Genomic DNA, 24,177 nt, shown 5'->3' on the forward strand with positions numbered 1-24,177 from the left:
TTCTGGAAGCCTCTTTAGTATTTGGCTAGCTTATTTCCATATTCCATCTTTTCCCTCTTAATAACTTTTTAGTTGCTTTTTAAAATCTTTCCAATCCTCTAATTTTCCCCTAATATTTGCATTATTATATGCCCTCAAAAATGGTTTTCCTTGGCCTTCGTATCCCGAAATTAGCAACAGCGGATCATGAAGGCCAGGAAGAACACTGCTTTAACTGGGACACCCGTTGAGGTTCTGGTGCAGACAAACACAAAGCAGGCTTGACAATTTTTAGAACTGTTGTTTTCTTCTGATAACTCCATAAACAAATATTATCAAAATAGACGTCATCTACAGACCCCTAAGAGCCAAAGAAATGCGAGCCAATAAAATTCAAAGGTGAACTGAAGGGATAGCCAATTAGGACTGAGGCAAGAGAATGGGGGGGAGGGTGCTATATAAATGCAAGCAGCTGCCAGAGAAAAATACCAACAACGGCACACTACAAAAACATCTACAAGTTAATTGCCAAGCTTGGCAAACACCACAATATCAAAAGCCTCAACCAGAGCTACCAATATTCACCACCATCCTAAACTGAGTGTCCAATTCTATTGTAATTTATTTGCCTTTCACTTCTGGCATAAGTCATTTTGATTGTCTATTTTTAATTTACACATGGAAAATTTCGAGTCTACACAGTCCTGTGTCAGTCTCAGCATTATCAGAATTTTCATCAACAGCATGCAGGTTAGTACTCTTTTTGACACTGTAACTTGTATTTTTAGCTTTTTGTCTGGCCAGTGTGGACTAGTATTTTTGTCTGCCTGACATACTCTTTGTATGTGCCGTACTTTGTTGCATTTTCTGCAAGTTTCACTTTTAAATTTGCATGGTCTGGTGTATGTGAGCCGCAGCTACAATGGTAACACAGCTTGGTCGGCCTGGCCAATTTCTGTTTAGACATTGCAATTTTGTTCATGCTCACTTTCATTCCTGAATGGAACTCAATTGCTTCTCTGTCCATTGTTTCCATTGATATAGTGATTTCAACTTCACTTTTAAATGAAAGCTGTGCTTCAGCTAGGAGCTGTTTTTGAATGCTTTCTTGTAAGATTCCACTAACTAAATAATCTCTCAGTGCATTACTAAGTCCATGAATGAAATGACAATGCTCAGACAATCTCTTCATTTCAGCCATGTATGCTGAAATGTAGTCTCCTTTTTGATTCCACTTATGGAACCTAGATTATTATTGTGTACAGTAATATTCTGTACTTTATTATATTTATTATTGTTTCTAAGTGTGTTTTTAAATGTTGCTGCTGTAACTAAATAATTTCCCACTTGGGATCAATAAAGTGCTTATTATTATTACTAAACTATTCTGTAATCAACAATGGCTTTGGTTCTAAATGTTCTTACATTGCTTTGACAATATCAGTAAAGCTAATTTCTTCTGGTTTGGGTGGAGCAGTTAAACGTTGATGTGAACTGAATGCCTTTAAACCAAATGCACTCAGAAAAATTGGCCCTTGTTTCTCATTGGCTACTTCATTTGCTTAAAATACTGTCCATTTAGCACAGTATACATGAGCCAGTTATCTTTTGTGAAAGCAAACGGGTCAATCTTTCCGATGTCGGCAGCCATTTCTGCTTTTTTAAAATGATTATTATCACCCTACACTCACTCTTTACGAGCTCATGAATACTGTTTATTGCCTATTTTCTAGCGTGATAGTCTCTACATGCGCTGGACTGTTTCTCACTCGCTGTTCCTTGCTGTGCATTTCTTTGAACTCAAAAGTCTCACTGACATTTCCTTTGAACTTAAACATCTAATTCTGCATCAATGGATCAGTAGCCATCTTGGGATCCTTTATATTTATCTCGTCACCAACATGACATTTTGTAACTTCAGAACATTCATTCAAAGGAAGACACGGAGGTCCAAAATGTGAGTCTAATTTTGTGTTTTACTTTAAGCAAAGCACACACATTATCACATGGTAACATGATAATGTATGCAATTTATGTACTTTTACATACAACTATATATTTACAAGGTTACTCAAAGATTACTGAAATATTACATATACTACATACACCTGCAAAAGTTCAAGAGAATCAGATATCTAAGAAAGTGCTGATATGATTCCTAGATCAGCACATCAGTTTTGAGGGATTAGGTGATACAGATGCCTAGGGACTTGAAGCTGTCCTTACATTTCTACAGAAGTTCAGATGATGAGGATGTGTTGTGTCTGCTCCCTACCCCCTTGCTCCTTTAGGCCAACAACCAGCTCTTACATTTCCCAACACATAGGCAATCCCAGTTTGTTACTGAAGATGGCTTTCACCCATAGGGGCACTTTTACTGAACAAGACTGATATTAGTCAGCGATCTGTGGACATAGGGAACTTGTTTGCTCTCTTGTTTGTCCAATAATTAGTATTTCAGAGGATGAAATTGATGAGGTTAGTAAATCCAAGGTGAGGAATTGTTGGAAGATATTTCACTTAATAATGTCGATAGATCTGCTAAATTGATCATGGAATAGGTTAAAAGGTCAGCACAACATTGTTTGCTGAAGGGCCTGTATTATGCTGTACTATTCTATGTTCAAATGGGTGAGTCCTGAAGAAGGGTCTCTGCCCGAATTGTTGACTTGTTATTCATTTCCATAGATGCTGCTTGACTTGCTGATGTCCTGCAGCACGTTGTGTGTGTTTTTCTGGGCATGGCGGTGGAATGGTTAGTACAATGCTTTACAGTACCAGTGACCCAGGTTTAATTCCCGCCGCTGTCTGTAAGGAGTTTGTACGCTCTCCCCATGACTGCATGAGCTTTCTTTGGGTGATCCAGTTTCCTCCCACAGTGGGTAGGTTAGTTGGTCTTTGTAAACTGTCCCGTGATTAGGCTGGGGGTAAAGAGGTGGCCGCTGGGCAGCGCAGCTTGTAGGGCCAGAAGAGCCTGTTGCACACTGTATCTCAATAAAATAAAAATTTCCAGCATCCGCAGAATCTCTTGTGGAATTGAAATGCTTCTGTCTACTAGTCTATGCGGGAATGAAATGACGGTAGTTATTTATTCTGTCTTCCAGGAAGGTGGAGAACATGGAGAAAAGAAACAGTGACTATTCCTACTAATGTAGAAGCTTTAATGCACCAGGAATATCCCAAGGGATACACATGAGTATTATCAATCAAAGATGATGAATACACCCACCTTCCTGGAGGTACAGTATTTCCATATGAGGGCATTAGGGCAGATGATGAAAAGCTGGGTGAAAGCTTTAGTTTTCCAAGAGACAAAGGAGGGAGATTAATTTTCGGGGTGTGCAAGAGATCTTGGTGGAGCAGGAGGAGCAAAGATGTGGGAAAGACTGAGGTTAATGAGGCAAAATAAGGATGGGAACTTCTAACTTGTAATACTTGATCAGGAGGCACTATGAGTTAGTGAGGCAGGGTGAGAGGGGCACAGTGTTTTGTTAGGATATCTCAGATCAAGTGCTGGAGAAACTGAGCAGGTCAGGCAGATTTCTGGAGGGAAATGAACAATCGATGTTTCAGATTGAGACCTTTCATTAGAACTGGAAAGGAAGGAGGCAGAAGCCAGAATAGAAAGGTGGGGATAAGGGAAGGAATACAAGCTGGCAGGCAATAGATGAATTCAGATAGGTGAATGATGTGAGAAGCTGGTATCAGTCCTTTGCCCCTTTCACTATTATCTACCAGCTCCTCACATTGTTCCCTTTTCTACTCCCTGCTCCACCTCACCCCCTCACCTAGATTCACCCTTCGCCCACCAGCTTGTGCTTCTATCCCCCTCCCACCCTGTTATTCTAACTTCTGCCCTCTTCCTTTCCAGTCCTGATGGAGGATGTCAGGTGGAAATAATTACTGTTTATTCCTTTCCATTGAAGCTGCCTGACCTACAGTGGCTGAGGCACTGGAACTCTAAAGCACTTTGCTCTGGTTTCAGTGTCTGGAGTCTTTCTAGTGCAGGTTAAGACATGGTTAACAGAGATGTGGATGACTTCAAGTTTTCAGGGTTCGATGAAAGATAAGCAAAGATTAAAGCCCTAGTATATTTTGGTGTTCTCTAGATCTTGGGCAAATTCTTTTTACATATTATTCATTAATTAAAATTAACTTTGAAGTTTCTGTAATGCAAATATTTCGAAGAATGATCTTAACTTAAGACAATATTTCTAGAAAACTGAATGGTGCCATATTTGCACTAGGATCTAAATAACAGGGCAGAATATTCTACTGATTCCGATGAATGGATCTCGACATCTCCATTTTGCGCTTTCAGATCCTTCGTATTGGAATAAATTGCCGAACTTCCTTCAGTCTGAGTGGAAGGCTGAATGGTGATTGTGGAATAGGTAACAGTATCTTCAGCTTCTTTTTCAAACTAAAATAAGTAAGTCAATTAGTTATTTAAATGCAAAGGGTAAAGTACTCTTGAAATCTGAGATTTGGATAGGGAATACAGGAAATGTTCAACAGGTCGGGCAGCAAGTGTGGAGAAGGAAACAGATTCAAAGGGTTGTATTGTTCTCAAGCCAGCCCATGCCTAGTGTTTGGTTTCTGGTAGATCACTGCAGCCTCTTTAAGAATGTGTGGCCACAGGATTCCCAAAACCTTGGAGCAGTCTCCAACTTGGTCTCTCTAAATACAAGAATGGCTGCACCCTGGGGATCAGTAAGGAACAGAGGGAACTCAGAATACAAACCAAAGGAGCCTTGACGGTGGTAGAAAAGGTTAATAACGTGGTTAAGAATGCATATGGGACAGTAGCTTTCATGAGTCAGGGGCAACCTTCCCTCTAATTTGTAATGACCAGTGTGCGCAAAAATCTTGTGCTGTGCAGTTCTTTGCCCAGTAACAACAACATGTGAACAGTGAATTATTGATTCAATAATTTCTTCAATTAAAAAAAAACAGTATGATTAAGCCAGCTCTAAAACCTGCAGACAAACCATCGCAAACTCCACATTGTCAACACCGTCTGAAAAGGAAATATGAATGTGTACGATGGTGAAATATACTTAACATGCCAACGAGGTGGAGGGTGTGCTCCGTTTAACTTCCTTAGTGTGTTGGTAGCCAAAGATGTGTGCATGCACACATGTGCACACCTTAGAGGGAACATTGGTCAGGGGCATAAATATAAGAGCAGCAAAGTTATGCTGTAATCTCATAAAACATTGGTCAGATCCCAGCTCAAATACTGTGTGAAGTTCTAGCCAGCAAGATCGATGGTACTGGAGAGAGGGCAGAGGAGATTCAACAGGATGTATTGTATTGGTTTATTATTGTCATATGCATCAAGACATAGTGAGAGGCTTGTCTCGCATACCATTTTTACAGATCAAATCATTACAGAGTGCCGTGGATGACTGCTGTTCCTCACTGCTCTCTAGGAGGTGGCCAATCATAGATTCAGGGACACCAAGACAAAGGCTGCGCCAAGGTGCTTGGAGTCCCGGAGGCACGTGTACATAAAGTGGCTTCAGTGATCTACCAGCTTTGCCCGACTGAGACTGAGGCTGTGGGCCTGCTCCGGCTGCTCCAGGCTTCGTATCTAAGGGCTCACTTTCGCTCAAAATGCTGTTGCTGGCTTTTATTGTTTACGTGATTTATGTTTTTAATCTCTCTCTCTCTGCACAGCGGATATTGGTCTTTTCTTAACAGGTTCTTTCAGGTTTCTTGTTTTGTGCTTGCCTGTAAGGAGAGGCACCTCAAGGCTGTACAATGTATACCGGTACCCACTTTGATAGTAAGTGTTCTTCGATCTTTGAAGCAAAAAACTTGGTATGAGCTGGATTGATTACAGCACAAACCTTTGATCCTGTTCCTGTACATTGAGGTGAACAAAGTAAAATAGGACATTGCCTGGGAATGAGAAGTTCATTGGATAATCAGAGAACAGAAACATAGGGCAGTCATAGCATAAGAAAAGGCTATTCTGCCCAACAGGTCCATCCTCGTTCCTAGCACAGCAATTACATTTTCCCATTATTTCCCCACAGTCCTGTAAATAACATCTAGTCCAAGTTCTAATCAGGAAACTGCAGAGTTGATCCTCTCTTTGCTCACTGTTCACATACAGTCCTTTTAGCAGCAGACAGCTTGGAAGAGCAATACCTCATAGTCTGTCTGAATAGCCTCCAACCTGATGGCAGGATGATTTCTTCTCCCCTTTCCTTTTCCATTCTTCAGTCTGGCTCCCCTCTTACCCTTTCTCTTCTTTTCACATGCCTATCACCTCTCCTCTGGTTCACCTCCTCTATCCCTTCCTCCCATGATCCACTCTCCTTGCATCAGATTCCTTCTTCCTCAGCCCATTACCTTTTCCACCACTTGGCATAGCCGAGTGACTAAGGCATCAATCTAGTATCTGAAGATCCCTAGTTCAAGCCTCAGCTGAGACAGTGTGTTGTGTCTTTGAGCAAGGCACTTAACAACACATTGCTCTGCAACAGCACCAGTGCCAAGCTGTATCGGCCTATGCCCTTCCCTTGGACAACATCGGTGGCATGGAGAGGGGAACCTTGCAGCATGGGCAACTGCCAGTTTTCCATATAACCTTGCCCAAGCCTCAGTAAACATCAAAATCAATGGAAAGCCGAAGAAGAAGACCTTTTCCACCTATCACCTCCCAGCTTCTCCCTTCATCCTCCCTTCCCCCCCAACTACCTTCCTAGCTTCACTTATTACCTGTTAGCTTGAACTCCTCTCCCTCCCCCCACCTTCATATTTTGTCTTCTCCCCCCTTCCTTTCAAGTCACGATGAAGAGCCTCAGTAATATATTCCTCTCCATAGATGCCGCCTGACCTGCTGAGTTCCAACAGCATTTCGTGTGTGATATCTACCCAATAAAATGTCTTTTCAAAATTATATTCCCATCTGAGGAAAATAGTGCAAGAATAGATTGAAGCAATTACTTTTGAGAGTTTATAGTTTGTTAAAGAAATTATGGATTGTGCTAAGAACTGAAAAAGAGCAGCAATATACCATAATTTCATATTACTCTGCATTCTCACCTTGGCTGTAGTCGAAGTTTCTGGGTTCCTGTTATTATCTGCAAAAGAAAAAAAAACTAAAAATACCACTTAGAAGACAATTATTCTCATATTTCCCCCCATCCCCTGTAGCAGGTTTGCTCCACCTTCATTCTACCTTTATGAGCTTTATGTAGGTCAGCAGAAAGGGTCATTGGCTGCAATCTACCATCACTGCTGGACCTCTTTGTCTCTAGGACTACAAAGTGGGCAGGGAAAAAAGTCATTGCAGGCACTACCCACCCTACACGCTACCTTTTCCAAAAGCTCCCTTCTGGAAAGCACTATACAGCTATTAAAACAAAACCTTTACTCCATCTTATAAGTTTATCCTTCCAGGTAGTTAATTGGACCAACCATTCTACTCAGCACCCCTCACCCTTCTCTATCTGTTCTGCTCTCCCACCCGTTTTGAAAAACAATGGCCTTTTTGTGGTGTAATTACAGTACATGATGGTATTTGTGCAAATTTATTCCGTATCTGCACTTAAATCTCCAACTTTATTTTTAGATAAGAGTTTATAGTTTGTAATTTTTGAATATAGTTTTTGTTGTTGCACCAGCCAACATAGCAAATCTCTAATCCATATATATGTATATGACGAATAAAGTCGATTCTCAAGGTACATTGAAACATCAGAGCATACAGAGAAGTACACACAAAAAGCTGGACGAATCTGATAGGAGAAGAGCGTGGACCTTGGGAGAAAGGGAAGAAGGAGGGACACCAGGGGGAGGTGATAGGCGGGCGAGGAGAAAAGGTAAGAGACCAGCATGAGGAATAGAAGAAAAGGGAAGAGCGGAGAAAAAACTGCTGAAGGAGAAATTGATGTTCATGCCATCAGGTTGGAAAGCACTCAAATGGAATACAAGGTATTGTTCCTCCACCTTGGGGTATCCTCATAGTGGCACATGAGGAGAACATGGACCGACATGTCAGAAAGGGAAGAGGGATGGGGATAGGAATGGGAATTAAAATGGTTGGCCTCTGGGAAATTCCACGTTGGCAGATAGAGCAGAGGAGTTTGACAAAGAGGTCCCCTCCCCCAATTTACACCAATGTAGAGGAGGCCACATTGGGAGCACCGGATACAATAGATGACCCTAACAGATTTGAAATGTTACCTCATCTGGAAGGATGTTTGCAGCCCTGAATGGAGGTAAGGGAGGTGTAGCAGTTCTGTTGCTTGCTGGGAAATCTGGCAGGAGGATGACTAGTGGGGAATCACGGAAGGAGCGATCTCTGTTGAAAGTGGGGAGTGATGGGGAGGTAAAGATGTACTGTATTCGGTGGTAGGCTACCAGTGAAGAGGGCAGAAGTTGTGGAGAATGATGTGTTGAATGCCACCGGTTCATGCGGTGGTAGGTGAGGACAAGATGAACTCCATCATTGTTGAGGCGGTGGGAAAATGGTGTGAGTGTGGATGTCTGAAAAATGGAGGGGATGTGAACGACGGCTGCATCAATGGTGGAGGAAGGGAAACCTCCTTGAAGAAGGAGGACATCTCTGATGCCCTGGAAAGGAAAGCCTCATCCTGTGAGGAAAAGGGACTGAGAAAGGGGAATAGCATTTTTACAGTAGAAATGGGAATAACATTCTCCTCTATTTGCATCAATGACCAACACAGTCCAAGGACGTGCTGGGGCAGCCCACATTTTGAAGCGCCAATCAAAGTACTTGCCTGAGTTTCTCAATTTTCTGCTTTCCTGCTCAACTACACACAATGACTCAAACTTGCTACAGGAAGCTGCAGCCTCTTGCTACTTTCTTGCTTTCTGATAGGAAAACTACTTCCCGTCAAGTGTAACACAACACCGGGCTGATTTCAGTAGATGTGGTTTCGAAACCGACCACTGAAACTTCCGCAACAAATGAGGCTGACGTGCCTGTACACCACCAAAAGAGAACTGCAGTGAAGGAAGTGGTAAATTTTGGATGACACAATAAACTGAAGCTTAATCTGAATTTGTACTTTTCCATACAAGTGCCGTTGGAAGTATTTCAAAGTTCAAAGTTCAATGTAAATATGTCAAAAGGTACAACCCTGAGAATCATTTTTTTGCGGGCATGCTCAATAAAGCCAACAATCATCATAGAATCAATAAAAAGAACATACCAACAGGGCAGACAACCAGTGTGCAAAAGACAAGTTATGCAAATACAAAAGAAAATAAATAATAATAATAAATAAATAAGCAATAAATGTCAAGACGATGAGATGAAGAGTCCTTGAACGTGAATCCAAAGGCTGTGTGAACAGTTCAGTGATGTCCCCCTTTGATTCAAGCGCCTGATGATTGAGGGTTGATAGTTGTTCTTGAACCTGGTGGTCTGAGTCCTAAGGCTCTTGTACCTTCTTCTGATGGCAGCAGTGTTAAGACAGCATGACTTGGGTGTTCAGCGTCTCTGATGATGAATGCTGTTTTCCCACGACAATGCTCCATGTAGGTGTGCTCAATGGAGGGGAGATGTCTAGGTGCAACTTCATGCATTCTGGCCAATATCTAGCCTTCTACCACTGGCCTCTTAACATATCGTGCACATTTTCTGTACCGACATTGGCTGCTGTGGATGCAGGATCCATCGAACCTTGTAGGTGCAGTCTTAGAATCTTAATAGCCAGCATCTGCCTCAAGAAAACAACTGTGCCAATTCTTGAGAAGCATGGAGCTATCAAAATCAGTATCAGATTTATTATCACTGACATCTGCTTTGAAATTTGTTGCTTTGCAGCAGCACTGCGTAAAAATTACTATAATTTACAGTAAGAAATATATATTCCAAAAGAGACAAAAATAGTGAAGTAGTGCTGTTGGGTTCACAGTCTATTCAAAAATTTGTTGGAGGAGGGTAAGTAGCTGTTCTTAAAATGTTGAGTCTAAAACTATCCTCAATGTCCAGGAAATGATTACCTCTCAATCCGGATTGGAGAGAGGATGCCTCTGTTTAGTCACAAGAGATTTTGACTCAAAAGAATCCGCAGATGCTGGAAATCTTGAGTGGCACACACACAATGCTGGTCAGGCAACACCAATGGAGAGGGTAATAAAAACCCTGCTGAAGTTTCTGGAGCTGAAACATCGACTGCTTATTCCCCTCCATTGAAGCTTTCTGACCTGCTGAGTTCCTGTAGCATTTTGCATGTGTATATCGTTTCTGACATTTTGTCACTGTTGTGGCTGCCAATTTGGGCACTAACAGCTGTGTTAACTTCCAGGTAATCTGGTTTTGCATGCTGTTGATCGAGAGAATTTCATGGCTCTACCACCATGCTGCCAAGTAATCCTTTCCATCTACAGCTCCTCTCCAGGATTCTCCACTAAAGGATGATGAGAAGTGGCACAACACTGTACAAGGTGATGAGAGGCAAAGACCGAGTGGATAGCCAGAGACTTTTCCCCAGGGTTGGAAATGACTAATACAAGAGAACAAAATTTCATTGTAATTTTTGGAAATGACAGGACTCATTTCCAAATGACATTGTTGGAAATGTTGGAAATGTAGGAAAGAAAGGGTGGTGGTAGAGGCAGATACATAGGGATACGCAAGAAACTCATAGATAGGCACATGGAAGATGGAGAAATGGAGGGCTACGTAGGAGGGAAGGGTTAGATCAATCTTAGAAAAGGTGAAAAGATTGGCATAATATCATGGGTTGAAGGGCCTATACTGTGACATGTGAATCCATGTCCGGAGATATGACAGTTTGTAACCCGAGCTGTTCGCAAGTCCAAAATGTGGCCACAAACCAAGTTCCCACATAACAGAGGAGCCTGCAGCCTTGCCGCCACCTGCATCTCCATCCCATTCCATCCCGCTCGTCTCCCATTCATATATATGGTCTGCACATAACTTGGGCATTACATCCTGGGCTGGAGAGAAGTAACTTAGCTCTCCCGTCACTCTGTGTCAGAGCACCAGCCTTTGCCTTCTGGGATTTGAACTCTGGTGTGAGATTTGACTGCTCCATACCGCCACCCCCATCACCCCAGCTTTGACCCAGAGTTGACTACACTCCCCAATGGCCCTGCCAACTGATACTTTCCATTGGATCCCAATATATTATTGTGCCATCACACACAACAGTTGCTGTTCTATTATCATTCTGACCTTGGAAGGAATATTTTGTGGGTTACTTACTTGTAGGAGTGACTGTTTTCAATGGTCTTCTTCTAATCTTTATAAGTAGAACTATCAGAAGTAAGACCAATAGTCCCAGCAGAAGTGGAACCAAAATGTACCATATCTGTGGGCCGCTGCTAAAAAATAAGATAAATGAGATTGAAGCTTTGTACATTTGACAGTCCAAGGGAAAATTCGTCAAGTTTAAGTCTGCCATTCAACCGTACACATGTAGACCACCAAACTAAACAAAGATTCCTTTGGACCAAGGTGTACACGCAGTATGTATCACTCACACACAACACATGAAGCAATATTACCACAAGAATATGAACAAATAATAAGGCCCAACACGTAATGGATTGAACCAGAGGGAGAATTCGATCTTGAATGCTGAGAGCTGCCTAACCAGAATACGTGGTGATCTCTTGTACTAAGTTGTCATGGTTTCTTCAACAGGACTGCACAAACTGACAATTACCTACAATACTGGATACTCCAACTGCAGCTGGGTGGTCTAGAGATTGAAGGTTCCATGTCTGTGAGTCTGGGTCAAGGACTGGAGGTCAGAGGTTGGACGCTGCTTTCGTTTTGCAGTGCTATGTGTCAATGTACTTAAGTGGGGGAGGGGTGGGGGGAAAGAGTGGTACTCTTTGTGATAGACTGGGCTGAGTCCACCACTTTCTGCAGCCCCCTCCATCCCTTGGTGTTGCCATAGCAGTCAGGCTAATGTCCACTGTGCATCTATAGACGTTTCTCAAACTCTTTGGTGTCATGCTGAACCTACACAAATTTCCGAGGCAGGTTGTGTCTTCTTTGTAACGTCACTTATGTGCTGATCCCAATACAGATTCTCTGATAGGTTAATGCCAAGGAACTTAAAGCCACTGACCCTATCCACCTCAATTCCCCTAATGAGGACTGATTCATGGAACCCAGAACGCAGAACAGCACAGGAACATGCCTTTCGGTGCACGGTGCTGTGCTGAACTGATTAAATTAGTAACCAAAGGGCTAACTGAACTAATCCCTTCTGCCTAATCCTTCCAGTTCCTCACATCTATGTGCCTATCTAAAGGTCTCTTAAAGGACCCCAATGTGTCTGCCTCTTCCACCATTCCAAGCAGCACATTCCAGGCACCCATCACTCTGTGGTAAAAAAAAACTTGCCCCTCACATCTCCTTTGAAATTACTGCCCTCATCTGAAATGCATGCCCTTCCTTATTGGACATTTCAACCCTCAGAGAATGATACTGTCTCTCCCATCTATGCTTCTTATAATGTTAAAAACCTCTTTCAGATCTCCCCCCAACCTCCGCCGCTCCAGCGAAAACAACCCAAGTGTGTCTGATCTCTTGTTGTAGCACATGCCATCTACTCAAAGCAGCTTTCTGGTAAAACTCCTCCACACTCTCTCTGAAGCATGGATGCCCTTCCTATAAAGGGGTGGCCAGAAACGTATGCAGTATTGCAGATGCAACCTAATTAGAGTTTTACACAACTTCCTGACTTTCGAAGTCAAAGTCACAACAAATAAAGGCAAGCATGCTGTATGCTTTCTTAACCACCCTATCAACCTGAGTAGTCTCTTTCAGGGAGTTATGAATTTGGATCCCAAGATTCTTCTTCTCCTCAACGCTGTTAAGGGCCTTACTCTTTACAGTGTACTGCATCTTTAGACCATAAGACAGAGGAACAGAATGAGATCATTTGGCCCATCGAGTCTGCTCCACCATACCATCATGGCTGATTTATTATCCCATTCCATCTCATTTTCTTGTTTTTTCTCTGTAACATTTGAAGCCCTGACTAAACAAAAACCTATCAAGCTTTAAATGTACCTACCTGAGCATTAAGTATACTCAATGACTTGGCCTCCACAGTCACATGTGGCAATGAATTCCATAAATTCACCACCCTCTGGCTTAAAATATTCTTCCTTATCTCTGTTCTAAATGGACGTCACTCTATTCTGATGCCATGTCCTCTGCTCTTGGACTCAACTATTCATCCTCTCCAGATCTACTCTAACTAGCCCTTTCAATATTTGATAGGTCTCAATGAGACTCCCCCTTCTTTCCTCTAAATTCCAAGTAAAGACCCAGAGCCATCAAATTCTCTCTATACAGTATGTTAACCCTTCATTCTGGAATCATTTTATGAACCTCCTCTGGACCCTCTCCAAAGTCAACACATCTTTTCTTAGACTAAGGCACAAAATTGCTCAGAAACTTCCGTGTATTCCAACCAATGTCTTATAAAGCCTTAGCATTATATTTTTGCTCTTACATTCTAATCCTCTTGAAAGGAATGCTAACATTGCATTTGCCTTCCTCACCACTGACTCAACCTGCAAACTAACCTTTAGGGAATCCCACACAAGGACATCTAACTTCTGTTTATTTGAAATTTCTCCCCATTTAGAAATAGTCTTTGCCTTTATTCCTTGAACTTAAGTGCATGACTATACACTTCCCCAAATATCCATATACTCTGTCACTCCTTTGCCCATTCTCCCAATTTTTCTTCTGCCTCTCTCTCCTTCTTAAAGAGTGGATTCACATTTGTAATTTTCCAGTTCTCTAGAACTATTCCAGGAGATAGTGATTGTTAGAAGATCATTACTAATGCTTATGCAATTTCTTCAGCCAACTCCTTCAAAACCCTGGCGTGTATTCCATCTGGTTCAAGTGAATCTTCAAACCTTTCAGCCTTCCAAGCACTTTCTGCTTGGTAACTTCAACTACACTCACTTCTGCCCCGACCCTCTCGAATTTCTGGCATACTGTTCCACAGTGAAGACTGACGCAAAATACTTACGAAGTTCGTCTGCCACTAATTTGTTCTCCATTATTACCTCTCCAGCTTCATTTTCCAGACATCTAATATTCACTCTTGCTTCCCTTTTACTCTTTATATATCTGAAAAACTTGGTATCCTCTTTTATATTATTGGCTAGCTTTCCTTCGTGTTTCATCCTTTCTCTCCTTTTTAGTTGCCTTCTGATTGTTTTAAAAGGTTCCCGGTGCTCTAACTTCCCATTAACATTTGCTGTATTGTATGTTCTCTTTTTTCTGCTCATGCTGCCTTTTACTTCCCTTGTCAGTCATGATTGCCTCATCCTCCCTTTAGAATACTTCTTCATTGTTGGAATGCATTTATTCTATGCCTTCTGAATTGCCCCCCAAAACTCCAGTCTGTGCTTGTTCTTCTGACATCTCTTCTGGTGTCCCCTTCCAATAAAATTTGGCCAGCTTCTGTCTCAAATTGCAGGATGAATTCTATCATATTATGATCACTTCCTTCCAAGGGTCCTTTTACCTTAAGCTCCCCAATCAAATCTGGTTCATGACACAGCTTCCAATCCTGAATCGCCTTTCCTCTAGTGGGGTCAACCACAAGCTGCTCTATAAATCTACAAATTCCCTCTCTTAGGACCCAACACCGACCTGATTTTTCCAATCAATCAGCATATCGAAATCCTCCATGACTACCATAAGATAGCCATTTGAACATGACTTTTCTATCTCCCTTTGTAATTTGTATCCCACATCCCGCCCAATGTTTGGAAGCCTGTATAGAACTTCTATCATGGTCTTTTTACCCCTGTAGTTTCTTTTAAGAGACTGTTAGATAGGGACATGGAGCTTAGCAAAATAGAGGGCTATGTGGTAGAGAAATTGTAGTAAACACAAAGTGCACTGCAGATGCTGTGGTCAAATCAAGACGTACAAAAAAGCTGGATGAACTCAGCAGGTCGGGCAGCATCCGTTGAAAGAAGCAGTCAATGTTTTGGGTCGAAACCCTTCGTCAGGACTAAAGAAGGAGGGGGCAGGGGCCCTATAAAGAAGGTGGGGAGAGGGTGGAAAACCAATCAGAGGAAAGATCAAGGGGTGGGGGAGGGGTAGCGGGGGGGGGGATAGGTAGGAGAGGTGAAGAAGGAATCTAAGGGGAAAGCACTATGGGTAGTAGTTTGTAGGCAGTTTCTAGAGTAGGTTACATGGTAAGGACAATGTTGTGGGCCGAAGGGCCTGGAACGTGCTGTAGATTTCTATGTTTCAATGTTATTTGTACCCTTAAGGATTATACATCTTTCAATCATATGTCACTTCTTTCTAAGGATTTGATTTCATTTTTTTTACCATCAGAGCCACCCCATCCCTCTGCCTACCTTCCTTTCTTTTCAATATAATGTGTATCTTTGGATGTTAAGCTCCATTTAAGAGCTTCTTTCAGCCACAACTCAGAGATGCCCACAATGTCATACCAAACAATCTCTAATTACGCCATGAGATTTTCCACCTTATTCTGTATACTGTGTGCATTCAAATATAACACCTTTGTGTAATTTTACACACCTTCATGTAACAGCTGTATCTAAATGATCTTCAATTATGACTTCAGTTAAGGTCCTGTATTCATTACCCTTTTCTATTTTGTTCCCATGTTACACTTTAACACATCATAGAAACTTTGCCCCCATTGTCTGTCTGTTCTTCCTTACAATCTCACTACCCATTACATTTTCCTGTATACCAACTGTTCCATCCTCAACCCTATCATTGCAGTTCCCATTCCCACTGGTAAGTGAGTTTAAATTCTTCCCAACAGTTGTAGCAAACATACCCACATGGATATTAGTCCCCCTTGAGTTCAGGTGAAACCAATCATTTTTGTACAGGTCACACCATTCCCCAGAAGAGATTCCACTGATCCACCAAAACTGCCTCCTACACCACTTCCTCAGCCACTCATTCATCTGCCAATTCTTGCTATTCTTACCCTCACAGGCATGTGGCTCAGGTAGCAATCCAGAGATTACTACCCTGGAGATCCTGCCTTTCACCTATCTACCTAACTACCTATATTCTCTCTTCAGGACTTCCTCCCTTTTCCTCACTATGTCTTTGGTACCAATAAGTACCACAACTTCTGGCTGCTCACCCTCCGCATTTAGAATATTGTGGATCTGATCCGAGACATCCCTGACCTTGGCAAGTGGAAGGCACAATCGATTTGGGTGTCTTTTTTATGTCTTGAGTTCCCAACTGGCATAGTAAGACCCTATATTCTGTCTTCAGAACCTCCTCCCTTTTCCTCCCTGTGTCATTTGCACCACAACTTCCCCATTTAGAATATTGTGGGTCTGATCCGAGTCGTCCCTGATCCTGGCAACTGGAAGGCACAATCCATCTGGGTGTCCTTTTTATGTCTGCGGAATCTCCTGTGTGCTCCTCTGTCTGTGGAATTCCCTATCACTACTACACTCCTCTCCTTTACATTTGACCTACCAAGGTGCAACACTTCACAGTTGGCCAGGTTAAACTCCATCTGCCAGTTGCCCTCTCATATCTGCAACTGAAAGCATTCATGGACTTTCAGCTTCTTCCTGCTACAGATGATAATCAGCTCTTTGGTTTTCTGTAGCCCTGGCATCACTTAACCAGACCTTCATTCACACTTCTGTGAGCCAATTCGTCATCACTTTTGATCCGGCCAACAAACAGCTGTGAATTCTGTAAGCTTATAAATGGTAGTGGATCTGTACTTAGCCTCACTCTCATAAGTATAAAGTGAGTAGAGCTGGGGATAAGCATCCTCAGACAAGGGGAAATCTACAAGAGCTGAACAACCTTCCACCAACTTGCAGGACTTCGGGATGTGGGAAGCAATCGGAGCACATCAGGTGAAGACCAGGAAGACTCCACACAGAAAACACCGGAGATCAGGAGTAGATCCAGGTTGGTGGAGCTGTCAGTCCACAACTGTACGAGCTGCTCCATTGTGCTGCTTCCAACACCTGAAGTCCTGTGGCATAATTGTGATGGTGAGCTAAGACAGGAATCTTAGTCTGCATGGGCCATTTGAGTTGAAGGGCAGGTTTCCATGTCATATTAATCTCTGATACTATGATATCCCCAAATGACATATTATTTTCCTCCAACCTTTATGCTGATCAAATTAAATGAAATATATGATGTCGATTAAAGATACTTGCATTACAGCAGAATTATCAAACTGTGATCTTAATCAGACAATAGTTATTAATTTGAAGATGACAGTTGAAATCTCACCTTTTTCTGTCTTTAGAAACTTCTGGTCTTTTTATTGTTGCTGGGGAGAGATGTTAAAATAGACACATTAACCCAATTTATAAACAATTACAGCACAAAATAACTTTAATTTTTGTCAGCCTATGGGTTGGGCATTGTGGTGGAGCAGCAGAACATTCAGATCTATTTACGGCATGTGCCGTGCATCGAAACAGACGGTGAATTGCATCGTTTGCATTAACAAGCAGCACACCACAGGATAGGCTGAGAGCCAGGCCACAAGGGTTGTCACTCATTCTTGCTCTAATACATCACACCCACAATGTTCAGCAGAACAACACAGGACATAACAAGCAAACAAGCAGCTGGTAAAGCAAGTCAGAAACACACAACATCAGCAGTAATATTATTTTGTGCCGGAGCAGTGTGAAGCTCTGAATCGCTTATTATTTCTGCTTCTTAGCTCCTTAAGTCAACTTATCGAGTTCAGGAAGCAGACTGTGATACAACACGGAGACAGACACCTCGGCACACAGTCTGGTCCTATTTAATTCTCTCTCACTTTTCCATCAATTCACTTCAAATTCTTACAAGGGGAATTTTACAAGAGCCAATTAACCTTCCACCTACTCCTATGTCTTTGGGATACTGGAGCAATTGGAGGAAATAAGGTGAAGGCAAGAAAAGCTCCACAGAGAAAGCAACAGAGATCAGGATTAAATCCAGGTTGATGGAACTGTGAGTTCACAGTTTATGAGTTGCACCATAACAGGTTCTGAGCATATACTACCAGGCTCTAGGACAGCACTTATTCTGCTATTATCAAACTCTTAAGTGGACCTCGTGTATACTAAATAATGAACTCTTGATCTCTCAGTCCACCTCATCATGGCCCTTGTAATCTATCCTGACTGCATATTCTCTGTGATTAACACTACTCTGTTTTCTTTTACAACCTTGACATGCTTGGATCTGCCTGGATGGTGCATAAACAATGTTTTTCACTGTCTCTCGATACATGTGACAATAATAAACCAATAATGTTAATAAACCAATATCAATCTCAAGAGTCATAGATGCAAAGATCAATAAAAAGACCAAAAAGATTCTGCAGGCACTGGAAGTATTTAGTAATGCACACAATATGGTTGAGGATCTTGGCAGATCCCTCCATGGAGGGAAATAAACAGTTGATGTTTCATGCTAATACCCTTCACCCGTCCCAATGAAGCATCTTGTCTGGAAACGTTGACATTTATTCCTGTCCATAGCTGCTGCCTGACCTGCTGAGTTCCTTCAGCATTTTGTGTGTGAAGATGAGGAAGAAGATAGAGCTCAACCTAACAGTGGTGAGCAGTCTGGACACAAAATAGGGAAAACTGTGAAATATGAGGAGAAGGAAGATGCATAGAAATAGAATGGAGGAAGATATAAGACTGTGAGACAATAGGAACACAATTATGCCATTTGCCCCATCAAGTCTTCTCCACCACGCTATCACGATTATTACCCTTCCCAACCCCATACTCCTGCTTTCTCCCCATAACCTTTGACAACCAAGAACCTCCACTTTAAATATATCCAATGATTTGGCCTCCATAGTCTTCTGAAACAAAGTATTCTAACTGGCTAAAGAAATTCCTCCTCATCACTATTCCAAAGGGACGTCCCTCTATGGAGTAGAAAGCCAGTAAAGACTGAAGATTTGCATGTTTGTAAGCACTAAACCACAGAAATTTTAGGTTGATTCGTACCTTCAAAAATCTCCAGGATTTTAATCTGCACAATCTCAAAGTAAACTGTGTCTGTTGCTCCACACCAGTACTCTCCTTTATCTCCTTCGTTGGTCTGCTTTATGGTGACAGCAAAATCAGTGGAATTGTTTACGATGATTGTTAGGTTTCTGCTGCCGTATTTAGAGCTAGCTATCACACTGCACCTATTCACAGAGGTTACTTTACACAGGAAATTCTCATATGATTTAAATTGCTGCTCATAGTGGCAGTGTAGGCTGGTGGCAGTTTGCATCACACCCTTCACCGTGGTATTGTCTGCTGTCCATGAACCTGCTGGTAAATGAGAAAAGGAAGAAATGAGAGGTCTACAGTATTGGGAATCGTGCTTCAGTGCTGCATTTAGCTGGGGCTGTGTGAAAGGACTACTGACCATGAATGGGAGGGAGCCCAGCAGAATAGGCCTTGCCAAGTCTAAGAGATAATGCAAGAAGTTACGAAGGCTAAAGGAAAGCATGAAATTGCTGTAGCAGACAAGCTGAAGGAGAATCTCAAGGGAATCTACAGGTATGCTGAGATCAAAAGAATTGCAAGGGACAAAATTGGTCCTCTGGAAGACCAGAATGTTAATCCATGTGTGGAGCCAAAACAGATGGGGGAGATTTTAAATGCATTCTTTGCACCTGTATATTCTTGCGAGACAGATACAGAGTTTATAGATGCGAGGCAAAGCAGTATCAACTTCATAGACCCCGTACAGATTACAGAGGAGGAGGTGTTTGCTACTCTTTGGCAAATCAGGGTGGATAATTCTCCACAGCCTGACAGAGTGTTCCCTCGGAGCCTGTGGGAGGGAAATGCAGAAATTGCCAGGGCCCCAGCAGAGATATTCAAAACATCTTTAGTGCCAGGATAGTTACAATAGGATTGAGGGATAGCCGATGTTGTTCCACTATTTAAAAAAGACTTTAAACAGAAACCGGGAAATTATAGGCCGGTGAGCCTGATGTCAGTTGTGGCGAAGTTATTGGGAGGTATTCTCAGAGACCAGATATATAAGTATTTGTAGAGACATGGACAGGTTAATGATAGTCAGCATGGCTTAGTGCGTGGTAGATCATGTCTAACCAATCTTACAGAATTTTTTGAGGAAGATAGCAGGAATTTGGATGAAGGCAAGTCAGTAGATGTTATCTACATGGACTTTAGTAAGGCATTTGTTAAGGTCCTGCATGGGTAGCTGGTGAAGAAGGTCCAGCTGCTTGGCATGCTGGGATTGACCTAGAATGGTAGGGCACTGAGGAGTGTGGTAGACAAAGTGATCTGGGAATACAAGTTCATAATTCATTGAAAGTTGTGTCACAGTTAGATAGGATCGTAAAGAAAGCTTTTGACACTTTGCCCTTCAGGAATCAAAGTACTGAGTCCCCAACATGGGATGTTGTGTTAAAGATGTATAAGATATTGGTGAGGCCAAATTTGGAGTATTGTGTGCAGTTTTGGTCATCTACCTGCAGGAAAGTTATAAATAAGGTTGAAAGAGGGCAGAGAAAATTTACAAGGATCTTGCTGGGTCTGGAGGACCTGAGTTATAAGGGAAGATTGAATAGGTTAGCCTTGTATTTTTTAAGAATGTAGAAGATTAAGAGGAGATTTGAAAGGGGTACAGAAAATTAGGAGGGGTATAGATAGGGTAAATGCAAGTAAGCTTGTTCCACTGAGGTTGGGTGGGACTACAACCAGGGGTTAAGAGTGAAAGGTGAGAACTTTAAGGGACACATGAGGGGAATCTTCTTCACTCAGAGGGTCATGAGAGTGAGGAATGAGCTGCCAGCACAAGCAGTCTATGTGATTTCAATACTTAAGAGAAGTTTGAATAGGTACATGGATAGTAGCGATATGGAGGACTATGATCCCGGTGCAGGTTGCTGAAGGTGGGCAGATTAAATGGTTTTGGCATCATCTAGATGGATCAAAGGGCCTGTTTCTGTGCTGTACTTCTCTATGACTCTATCATGTACAGTACTGTGAAAAGACTCGGGCACATGTAAAAAAATTCTGTAAAGCGAAAATATTTTAAAAATAATGAAATGAAAGTATTATGAATATCAAAAAAATGATGAAAAGCTAAATCAAATCAATATTTGGTGTGATCACACTTTGCCTTTAAAGCTACATCTGCAGCTTTATAAGGAAATTGACTGGTGGGTTCTTCCAAGGATCTTGGAGAACTTGCCACAGTTCTTCTGAAAGACTTTGACTGTCTCAGTTGCTTCAGTCTCTCTAGGTTATCCCAGACGGCCTTAATCATGTTGAGATCAGGGCTCTTTGGAGGCCATATCATCAGTTGCAGATCTCCTTGTTCTTATTTTTTGCTGAAGGTAGTTCTTTATGACCTTAGCCATGTGTTTGGGGTCATTGGCATGCTGCAGAATGAAGTTGGGACTGATCAGACACCTCCCTGATGGATGAGAAGTTGCTTGTACTTCTCAACATTGAAGATTCCAGTAATTCTAACCAGACCATCAAATCTATTTGCAGAAATGCCGCTGCAATCCTGCAGGGGACCCCTGCCATGCTTCACTGTTGGCTGCAGACACTCATCCATGTCACACTCGCTAGCTCTTTTACAGACAAACGGCCTCCTGTCCGAGTCAAAAGGTTCGAATTCTGACTCACCGGTCCAGAGCGCTTGCTGCCATTGTTCAACACCCCAGTCTTTACGTCTGTAGATGAGTCTCTTGGCTTTGCTTCAACTTTGGATGAATGCTTTTTGGCAGCAACTCTTCCATGAAGACCACTCCCGACAATATTACTTTGGACTATAGAGGGTTGTACTTGTTTTTGTACGTTCAGAGCTGATAGCATTTCTGATCATCTGCTTTGGAGAAACCTTACTGATGCAAGATATCGCACTGTGTCTTGTTGCTATTGACTTCTCTTGCCATGGTTTAAAAATTGATGATTTGAAGGTTAAACTGTGAGACCTGCCACACCCTCTCCTTTTAGTTTGTTTGTCCTTTGCCCAGTTTGATTCCTTCTACACCCGTTACTGTTTCAGTTAAATCAGTTTAGTTCATTCAACTCATTATGTCATTGGTCATTAGCAGGTGATTGTCATCATTGTTTAATCATGCACTGGATGATATACTGTACTTACACGGTAATCAAGTTTTATTTGAAAAGTGGTCTATTACTTAATATATTACTTTCTTTAACAAAACCTAAAAATTTCTCTGTAACATTAAATTTTTTTGGGAGAATGAATGTTGGGAAATCTAAACTTGCTCTTTTCTACTGACACACTAATGCAAAAGACAAATATTAAACATCTAAAACAAACTTTATATGAAAAAATCTAGCAAGCCTAAGACTTTTGCACTGTACTGTATTGCCAAGAAAAAGGCTCTTTGGCCACTGTGTTCAGTCAGTGGGTGGGAGACTAATAGTTTCCCCATGAAATGCTCTCTTGGAAGAAGGTAGGAGAATGGGGTTCAGAGGAAAAATAAATCAACTAGGATGGAATGGCAGAAAAGTTTTGATAAGTGAAATGTTCTAATTTTGCTTCTGTGTCTTATTCTGGGTCAGAATGAACCACAGGAAGAGCGAGGTCATGCTCTTTGGGAACGGGCCCAACCTTTCAATGACCCCCTTCGCCGTCAGACCGGACTACCTGAGCTGCTGAGTTCCTGCAGTATTTTGTGTTCATTGCAACCATTTAACTAATTTCTGTATCAGAAACTGTTCTCTTCCCTCTCATTCCTGATGCAGGGTCTGAATCTGACTTGCACCTTTCACATCTACAGTTGCAATGTGACCTCCTCAGTCCTTTTAGTATTTCATGTCTTGTTTCAGTGTCTAGAATCTGTTGTCTCTTCTGTCTTCTCTGATAACTCTTTGGGAAGTGAAGGTTGCATCATGATCAATATGTTCATTATGGAACTACAGTCTGGCTGGTACCCTGCCTTAAACCTAAGCCTTACCTGTGGAAATCTTTAGCATTACAATGTCTGATTCATGAATAGTCTGCCCATTGACAGAATATCCACATGAGTATATCCCTGAATCGCTCTCCACAAGTTCTCTCATAGTTACAAACACAGATCCATTCTGTCTTTTGATTGATGTTCTTCTATTGGCTTTATGGGTGACAGTTCCCACTATGATAGTGCAATGTTCTGAGGAGTATGCTTTACACCAGACTATGTTTCTCGATTTCGGCGCATGTGGACATTCCATTGTGACTGTTTCTCCCACTCCTGCTCGTATCACCATCTTGGAAACTTGCGCCAATGAATCTGTCAGTAAAATTTAAAGTCAAGATATTAATATTTATTTATTGATTTTGTTTTATTTACAGATATAGCACAGTAGCAGGCCCTACTGGCCCAATGAGCCTGCGCAATCCAATTGCACCCATATAACCAATTAACTGTCTAACTTGTATGCCTTTAGAATGTGGGACAAAACCAGAGCACGTGGAGGAAACACACACAGTCACAAGGCGAATGAACAAGCTGCGTGCAGACAGTATCGGGAATTGAACCTGGATTGCTAGTGCTGTAATAGTGATACGTAGAATATAAAATACTACAGCACAGTAGAGAAAGCGGTGGAATTGACCCTGGATCACTAGCATTGTAATAGCATTACATAGAACATAGAACACAACAGCAGCTTACAGATACTTTGGCCCATGATATTGAGTCAATATTTTAACCTACACTCAGATCAATCTAACCCTACACAGCCATCTATTTTTTCCCCTATCATCTCTGTGTCTATCTAAGGGTCTCTTAAATGTCTCTTATGTACCTGCTCTACCATCAACCCTGGCAGGGCATTCCAACAATCACCCAATTTAAGTTTAGAAATAATCTACCCTTGACGTCCCCCCTCTTCCCTCCACCAATAACCTTACATTATGCCCCTTGTATTAGCCAATTCACATTGGAAAATGTCTCCAACTGTCCACTTGATTAATGCCTCTTATCATCTTGTACACCTCTATCATGTCACCTCTCATCTTCCTTCAGTCCAAAGTGAAGAGCCCCGACTCACTGGACCCACCTTTGTACAACACGTCTAATCCTGGCAGGAGCCTGGTAAATCTCCAATAACCATGACACCTCCATGCGGATAATTCATAGAATCTGAGCAAAATATTTCCATAAACACGTTTCATGTAACTTAATCTCTGCTCACTTCTCC

General features: G+C 41.9%; 1 protein-coding gene across 2 annotated transcripts in view; it reads right to left on the reverse strand.

The window, feature by feature from the left end:
• Positions 1–1,948: 1,948 nt before the first annotated feature.
• Positions 1,949–24,177, reverse strand: part of LOC132381028 (polymeric immunoglobulin receptor-like) — a 51,960-nt gene continuing 29,731 nt past the window's right edge. The window contains exons 2-7 of one of the 2 annotated variants that reach the window (XM_059950131.1): positions 22,950–23,264; positions 18,988–19,302; positions 17,255–17,294; positions 11,198–11,316; positions 7,039–7,076; positions 1,949–4,402 (exon numbers count right to left, since the gene is read on the reverse strand). In XM_059950131.1, coding sequence (XP_059806114.1) covers positions 4,223–4,402; positions 7,039–7,076; positions 11,198–11,316; positions 17,255–17,294; positions 18,988–19,302; positions 22,950–23,264 — 1,007 coding nt within the window. In that variant the 3' untranslated portion in view covers positions 1,949–4,222. The remainder of the gene's footprint in view (positions 4,403–7,038; positions 7,077–11,197; positions 11,317–17,254; positions 17,295–18,987; positions 19,303–22,949; positions 23,265–24,177) is intronic. The other variant, XM_059950130.1, reaches the window with a different exon arrangement.

The sequence above is a fragment of the Hypanus sabinus genome, chromosome 25 (genome assembly GCF_030144855.1).
Source record: "Hypanus sabinus isolate sHypSab1 chromosome 25, sHypSab1.hap1, whole genome shotgun sequence".
NCBI classification, from domain to species: Eukaryota; Metazoa; Chordata; class Chondrichthyes; order Myliobatiformes; family Dasyatidae; genus Hypanus; species Hypanus sabinus.